The 8,783-nt window shown below is 34.8% G+C and overlaps 2 protein-coding genes across 2 annotated transcripts; both read right to left on the bottom strand.

Annotated features, from left to right (window-relative positions):
* Window positions 1-2,993: 2,993 nt before the first annotated feature.
* LOC108736248 (collagen alpha-2(IV) chain-like) lies at window positions 2,994-4,017 on the bottom strand. The gene is made up of 2 exons (XM_018468607.1): window positions 3,830-4,017; window positions 2,994-3,612 (listed from the first exon to the last, which is right to left on the bottom strand). Exons 1-2 carry the CDS (start codon window positions 3,875-3,877, stop codon window positions 3,013-3,015), a joined length of 648 nt encoding a protein of 215 aa, XP_018324109.1. The 5' UTR covers window positions 3,878-4,017; the 3' UTR covers window positions 2,994-3,012.
* A 2,334-nt stretch (window positions 4,018-6,351) lies between these two features.
* LOC112905066 (elastin-like) lies at window positions 6,352-7,077 on the bottom strand. Its single transcript, XM_025976686.1, has 2 exons — window positions 6,943-7,077; window positions 6,352-6,819 (listed from the first exon to the last, which is right to left on the bottom strand). The coding sequence occupies exons 1-2, from the start codon at window positions 6,988-6,990 to the stop codon at window positions 6,352-6,354; spliced, it is 516 nt and encodes a 171-aa protein (XP_025832471.1). The 5' UTR covers window positions 6,991-7,077.
* Between the last annotated feature and the right edge of the window lie 1,706 nt (window positions 7,078-8,783).

The following is an 8,783-nucleotide window of genomic DNA, read 5'->3' as shown; positions in this document are numbered from 1 at the left end:
AACGCATTCAATATCAGTGCACTTACTCTATATTTTTACCATACAAAAAGATAAACATTATGTCATCATCATCATAAGGTCGTCAGTCCTAAGACTAGTTGGACACGGACCTCCACTCTTTCCTATCCTGAGCTAAACTTCGTATTTACCTAAAACTAGAACAACCCACATCCTTAACTATTTGCGAACAGTAATCTAACCTAGGTCTACCTCTACCCCTCCTAACTCCTTCTTCTGCCTCTAATATGTCTCTGACAAGCCCTTAACGCCTGAGAAGGTATCTACCAACCTATCCCGTCTATTTCTTATTGACTTCAATAGAGTCCTCTGTTCTCCTATTATTTCTAATACCTCTTCATTTCTAACCTTTTCTACCCACGTTATCCTCATCATTCGCCTATAACACCACATTTCGAACGCTTCTAACATTTTCTTTGTCACTGTCCATGTTTCGCACCCGTACAAAGCCGCGCTCCAAATATACACCTTTAACACATTATGATAAACAATTAATTGATGCAATTATCTACATTCCCCTTGCATGACATGAGACAGGTTCTCTCTCGAAATTTGTTGAAATAATGAGGGTTAAAAATAAAGCGCGATTGATAACCTCACATATATCGATTAGAAGTCTAATACGCGTTTCAAAATCCACTGAGTTTTTCAGTCACTAAAAATGCTGATTTCAATTTGGGTATTGAAGCATGTGTTAAACTTCGTTTTACATTAAATTTTGAGTTGTACAATTGTGATTCAACAACCCGGGTCAATTAAAGAACGAACGAACCGGATTATAGAAGAATTCAGATTACTAAATCGTCTTTAAAACTTTAAAATCATTAAACAATATGTAAAAAATAATTGTAACTTGTAATTGTATAAGTATTTAACCGCCATTTTGGTCTACATTACTTCGAAAATTTCCGCATTTAACATTTATTAGTTTCAGCAAGAAGAAACCATTATCTACGGCTGGAGTCCGGGTTTGCCTAATGATACAAGGTTGCGTTCTTTAAAATGATATCGAGCATCTGTAACGCAGAACAAGAAGATTCAGAATTTAAGAAGAAACATTGGTTGACCACTAGCGAGGTATAGAGTTCCTACGTGTAATTAATTTGTAGGAACTTCATACCGTGCTCTTGGATTAGCCGTAAAACACCACACCACTTCATCTTCGTCAACACAAATTAAAATGATGGATTACTTAAGACATTAACCAACTATATAATAAAATACACGAATCTCGAATAGATTTTTTTTTATTTTGCGTCTCCCTATACCGAGTCTGAATTTCTCCTTGAAAAAGCTTCTGTTTTACGAATATATAGGAGAAAAACCGATCTCATTTTGTATGTTATTGTCTTTCCAACGGTTCAGGTTAAATTTGTAAATTATTATTGCACGTAACTATTATATGTACATTTATACGTATACAGATATGTATATGTTAAAATATATCTTAATTTTGAAAGATAATCATTAACATCATAGGATCGTCAGACCTATGACTGGTTGGACACGCATATTCACTCTTTGTATGCAGTCGAACCTGGATAAGTGAGAAAACTCTATAAGCGACAAAAATAGTCAGGTCCCGTCATTTTTAATCCCTAAAACCTCTATAAGTGACAGTTTTTGACTCTAGACCTCTGTGAGCGAGACTGTTTACAATTACTAGTCATCTGCAGCACACTTGTGCGCTTGTTTCTACCTGCTCATGGTACTCAACCTCAACATTTGGTTTCAGTTGATAACAATCATTGGAGAAAGCACGTTGACGTTGTTCCCTCAAAATGTTGAAGCGAAAAATTAAAGCGTTTTCATTGAGTGATCCCTCAATTATTTTTAATAAAATTTATGAAATTGAAAAACATACTTATTCAAAATTGTAAAAAGGATACTGATTTCTTTAAAAAAATTAAATAAGCACCTACTTATAGCCAAATGAGTATATACTTATGTATTACCTATTTCTTAACGCTCTAGCATGTTTAGGTTCGATTTTTATTAACCTCTTAACCGAGCGGCAGGGCGTAGAGGTCTAGACTATTGCTTAACATTCGGGAGGACGCCGGTTCGATTCCGGGTCCGTCTCCCTTGGTCCAAGTTTTTTTGTGGTTTCCTTGGATCACTTAGGCAAATGCCGAGGCAGTAATATTCCACAGATAATCTTTCACTCTCTTCTGTCTTCATTTCGTCCGTCTCATCTTTCTCACCCGAACCACCACCCACCCATTCCCACGATTCCTGAAAGCAGGCTGAAGAGGGCCTTCCGCCCTACCTTCCGGTATAGTCCGGAGGGGACTGCCCGCCTACCAGCATTACTGGCTGGTGGGAATGAAACACCCAAAAGTTTTTTTTTTTTTATTAACCTCTATAAATGAGAAAACTCTATGAGTGAGAATAATATTCGGGTCCCTTGAATTTTCGCTTACCCAAGTTCGACTGTATATGTTTATAGGTACTTTTACCTCATCATTACGCTAATTTGTCTCCTCATACATAGTTCAAGCCTAAATTCTTCATTCATTTTTGCTTTTCAGTTCAAGGATTCGAAACCGTGTCGCTTAGACTGCTAGTCCAGCACATCGATACTTTATACTGTATGAATTTGAACTTTGAAAATGAACGTTCAATTATGGTCAGAATGCATTGTGTATGCTATGACCAGAAGGAATTCAAACGGGTGACAAAATCAGATAAATTTCAGCTTTGCGGAAAATTATTAATTTTAGACTCTAACCTTATGCAATATTTTCGCTCGGACTATTAGAAGAGTCATTTTTATCACTCAAAATTATTGTACTATTAAATTTCGGCTAAGCAAAACAAAATGCTTTCACACAATTTACACTAGTTGTGGTGATTCTATAAAGTACTTGGAGAGAGCAAACTAAAAGAATTGCTTGGCATCATATTTATTGTATCATACGTTTTACAGGAAAATTTATAATTTGTAGAGTCGCTTGTACTCTTAACTAGCACAGCTTACATAACACCAGACCATTACAGAATATTGGTGAGTCCCATATTCCCGGAATAAGGAACAATAGGAATTCCATTATAACAAGGAGAACCAGGGAGACTAGGGAATCCGGGAAATGCAGGGAATCCGGGAAATGCAGGGAATCCGGGAAACCCAGGGAATCCGGGTAAATTAGGAAGTCCAGAAAAACAAGGACCTGCGGGAAATCCAGGAAAACCTGGAAATCCGGGAAAATCGGGGAAACCTGGGAATCCAGGAAAATTGGGGAAACCTGGGAATCCAGGAAAATCGGGGAAACCTGGGAATCCTGGAAATCCGGGATATCCTGGATATCTAGGATATCCGTTTCCTGGACAAACGATTATTGCCTGACATGGTGGTGTAGGGGGTAAAAGAGGAGCTCCCAAGGTTGGATAAAGATTGTTTCCGGCCGAATTGACTGTTGTATATGACCCAAAGAAGTCGTTAGCTCCGTAGCCGTCAATAAAATCAGTAACTGTAGTGGTGACGGTGGGGTTAAATCCGCCGTAGAAACCTGGATTTGCACCAAAATATCCGGCTGATGCTGCCTGACATGGAGTTGGTTCGGCAACTATTGTAGCAAATGTGAGCGCCGAATTCTATGTAATAAATAAAAATGTAAACATACTTCCCTGCAATAACTGGTGTTTGTAACAGAGGAACACAGAATACATCGTCGAAATGTAGCATGAAATATTCATTATATGTATAAATAAAATAAAGGTAATTCAATATTAGCGATTAATAAAATTCAACAGTATATGCTTATAATGATAATGAAATAATTAGCACATAAAAAATATTCAGTTTTCATACCTGTCCAAGCACGTAAAGTGCAAAAAGTAATAAAATTTTGGCGCACATTTTGTTCCAATAGTAGCTATCCTTTAAGGTAGTTCGGGTTACTCTGCTTTAAGAAAACCGAACACCACTTTTATACCTGCGCTTGTACCACCTTCGATACCTAATCTTTCCCGCTGAAAAGGAAGTCCTTCCTAACTTGATAAAATCCATTATCGTCTAATATTTTATAAACAAAATCTATTGCATTATTGAGTGGTTCCTACTTATTCCAAAAATCTGGCGACTTTCTCACGTATAGACGTTCTAGCACGTTTCGTTATTTTTATAATCGAATTTCTCGTAAGATACAATCAATCGTAAGTAGAATTATAAAAACACAGTTTTAGTATGACAAACAAAACGTGCAAAAGAAGACGGAATATTTCAAGAGGTATCTAATAGTTTACAGTATTACAGTATTAGTTTAAACAAATTTTATTTTTTTATAACAAATTGTCAGTCGGATGTAATAATAATAATCTACTGATTAAAGAAAGAAGTGACTTAACTGGATTGTTTTGTGTTTGTTTCATTTAATAAAAATTATAGTGGTGCATATAAGCATAATTAGTTTATTTTTATCAATGTATAAAAAAAGCAATAAAACATAAGATTACCCTGAAGTAACGGCGTGAACTTTTAACATAAAAATTTAAAAACAGAATTTCGATTACAAATAATTGGCATTTAAATCACATAAGATGATGATTACAGTTAATGCGAATTCAAAGGATTTTCGGTTAACTAGACATAGATTTTAGGTATCGTCACATTCGATGATCCATGCTAAATTTCTTTCACATTCAAATTTCAAAAATAATTTCTACATAAACTTATACATATATAGTTTCATTCAAATCGGAAAAGCATTTCATCTAAGGGTTAATAATTTGCTATTTAAAAATCAAGTATTTACATTCGACTTTCGACTATATTTGCGACTCCTTAATCTTTGTAATATAAATAGTTTTTCATTTTATTACTTCATCTAATCTTATTACAGATATTTTGTAAAATAACTAGATTATTTGATTAACTGTGCTGCAATAATTGTTTTGTGTAAATTGGGTAGATATCATGTATATACCACATGCGAAAGTGTGGATCATTGTATTGAGTTGTAATATGCCGCTCTCATCAATAGCTGTAAGGTGGGCGCAGCGAGCGTACACCGACTGCCTGCTGAAAGTTGTATGAATGCACATTCAGCTTGACAAGAATAGGAAGAAGTTTCAGTTATACTTCAGTTACTTTCTGTAGCGATGTCTTGGATGCGCACTGGCAAAATCGTAGGTAGGAAGAAAAAAGCACATTATACTCTCGACTCTTGTTCATTAAAAATACTTTTTCATACAGTACCTGCCAAAAGTTTTGTTCAATTACGAATAGTAGTGCGAGTCGAAAACAAGTGTTGAAGCCTTTAATATGTCTTCAAATATAAACAAACATCTCGCTGATATTTTCAGTAGTAAATGGTACCAATAACAGCACATTTGAGCAATGCAATTGTAGTGGATAAAATAGTCAATTTTTACGTGCAGTACTGTACCGGTTATACGCTCCTCACCGGTTAAGAGTTTGGCCGAGAGTTGTTTCCTTCCTTTTCTGGCCTAGTGCTGTTCTTTTTTACTTTGCGCCGGTCAAACTGAAGGTCACATCGCTACAGAAAGTAAATGAAGTATAGCAATGTTTATGCGCTGAAGAAAGACAAAGAATGTATTAGGAGGAAGAAGGACAGCAGAATACGAAAGATTTCTCTCACGTCTCCTCTAAACATGGAGAAGGGACCCACACGAATTGCTAACCAAATTGTCGAGTGCTATGAAATAATTGAATACAAATACAAAAATCATTACAACTCGTAGTGAAGCAAAAGAAAAACAAATATGGATTCAAGAAAGCAAACCGTAATAACAGTAATTCATAGGCGGAAACAATTCACACTTCTTCCTATTTGTGACGACTTGTACACGTACGATTACACATATCTATGATATAACAAATCGCATAGTGTATATTTTGAGATTCCCTATAAGCACGATAATATAAACAATATCCAAGTTAATTACTTTGGATGTAACGTATGCACACACTTTTTTCATGTACATACTGATTTTAGAGATGCCACAGTAGCTAACACATAAATTCAGTTTAGATCCCAAAGTTATTGGTGAACTAAATGAACACATAACTATAAGTTCTATTACAATATGGACACAATTGATGTCCATGTATTGCACTACACTTCACATTGTATTTCACATACTTCACGTTATTGTTGATAATCTTTTAAGTTCTTTAAATTAGTAACAATTTCATAAAATATCACAAATAACTCAGTCTTTTCAATAAAATTATAGTCATTTAATGAAAAACAAAAACGCAAAATTCAGTTATACTTTTATTCAGTTTTATAGTTCACAAAATCGGCCTATCATCATTAACGATTCAACGCCTCGGGTTTATTTAAATGATTCAATCTCAGGTTTAAAAAGTTACAAGTATCCGTAAACTCCGCCAAGTCCAAGGGAACCTGCTACTGGGCCAGTAACTCCAACGCTGGTTAATCCACCGAAAACATTTGATGTGGTGACTTCGCTGCTGGTCACAGCTCCACCTAAGCCGAATGGGTAGGCATTAATGCCTGGGCATACAGACCCAAGACCCAATCCGGCATAACCTGGGTAGGCAGAAGTGAATTCAGTGGATACGACTCCTGGGGCAGCACCTAAACCAAGACCTGCAAGGCCCAAATTGCCAAAGCCTGGAAAGGCAGAAGTGAATTCAGTGGATACAAGTCCTGGGCCGGCGAAACCAAGACCTCCAAGACCAAATCCTGCCAAGCCACCGAGCCCATTAATGGTGGTGGTTTCTGCGGAAATCACTCCAGGTCCAGCACCAACTACGGAAGGGCATGGTGGAAGTCCAACAGCTGGGCCTCCAATAAGTGCAGTAGCAAAGCTCTAAGTGTGCGCCAAACATTATAATGTATTACTAGAGTGTATGTTATAAGCCTTCAGGAACTAATTTAATCAATAGTATTTAAGGAGAACTATAACTAATATGATAATTATATACATATTTACCTGAGCAATTAATTGAGCTGTGAAGATAGCAAAAACAGCGGAATGCATTTTTGTAGGTGACTTTTCTAATTCTCTTGGTGAAATTTAGTGAAGTGAATGTGCTTCTTGAATCCCAGTGTTCGCTTTTATACTCGTTTTGCCACTATAGCATTAAAATGTTTTTGAAAATCTTAATACAAACTATTAGCAGGTTCTTAACGAATGTTTTAGAAGATAAATGTATCTCTGAGAGTATTATTGATTGATTACTCACGTACTATGGTTCTGCTTAGGTCTGTCATTTAAATATTAAACAACATAATTTGTTAGAATATTTATAATGTTGCATATGTCAAGTTTGACCAATTCTCTTCAATTCCACGAAAACCCCGATACCGTAAATGTTACCATTTGTTATTAACTACGTGTGGTTAGATTTTCGTTCAATTCACGCATATGATAACAATAACAATTGATTCTCAGTAACAAAACATTACAATAGTGTTAGCACATCCAAAATTAATTTCTAATCTGAATAAATGAATATTAACGAAAGAAATACCGATTTCTATCTTGTGTTTAATATTATAAAATACCAAAACATTGTCCACTTCTCAAAAATGATGAAACCTGAGAAGGCAAGTATATAGTTTTCTTAGGAAAAATTCTAAAAGCTTTAACTCAACATAGTTTTAATATGGGAACAACGTTTACGTAAATTTTCGATATCTCTAACTGTGTAGCGCTTAAAAATTAAAAAAATATATTTTTGGTCTTCTCTTAGTTAGTTAGTTAGTTTACCCAATAATATGCCATATGATCATCATCATAAGGTCGTCAGTCCTAAAACTGGTTGGACATGTACCTCCACTCATTCCTATCCTGAGCTAATCTTCGCATTTCCTCAAAACTAGGACAACCCACATCTTTAACTATTTGCGAATCTAATCTAGGTTTACCTCTACTCCTCGTAACTCCTTTTCTGCCTCTAATTTCTACTAAGACTAGACCTTCATGCTTGAGAAGGTGTCCTACCAACCTTTCTCGCCTATTTCTAATTGATTTCCATTTTCATTTCTATCTTTTCTTATATAGATAAATGAATATTAAAGAAAAAAATACGTTTTCCTGTCATGTCTTTAATATTATAAAAAGCTTCTTAATACCAAAACATTGTCAACTTCTCAAAAATGAAGGTAAGTATACAGTTTTCCTATAGAAATTAGGTGAAATTCTAAAAGCTCTGACTCTTCATAGTTTTGATATGGGAACAACGTTTACGTAAATTTTCGACAACTTTAACTGTATTGCCTTTAAAAATTCAATAAATATATTTTTGATCTTCTTTTAGTTAGTTAGTTTACCCAGTAATGCCATACGATACAAAAATGAAAAATGAATTTTGGGCGCTAATAGAACATACTAAACAAGATAAACACCTAATAGTTTTTCTTGAAAAATATTTCGTACAAAAGCCACCTACATCCATGTAAATATGAAATTTTATCACTACAAGTTTTATTCAGGCTGTAAACATGGCTGTAGTTCAAAAATTTCAAAATAAAACCTGCATTTCCAATAGTGCTTATCAGCTATGTAGCAAGCACATTTAAATTGAAAAACGTTTTGTTAAATAAACACTTCCCTTCCGTACGATACCATTTTATCATCTAATGATAAATATCTAAATATACCTTTTTCTATTCGAAAATGTAAAAAATACTGTTTCAACCCAAAAATGATCCCTTATTGGTGAATATGAATTACCTTTTTAAGATGAATTTGAGTAATTTCGTATTCTTGACTTCAACGTTTTTAGTTTTTTGTACTATATGTATAAGATTTTCGCCAACATAAAAAAT

This window comes from Agrilus planipennis, unplaced genomic scaffold (genome assembly GCF_000699045.2).
Source record: "Agrilus planipennis isolate EAB-ADULT unplaced genomic scaffold, Apla_2.0 scaffold126, whole genome shotgun sequence".
NCBI classification, from domain to species: Eukaryota; Metazoa; Arthropoda; class Insecta; order Coleoptera; family Buprestidae; genus Agrilus; species Agrilus planipennis.
This window is presented reverse-complemented; position numbering and strand designations above follow the sequence as displayed.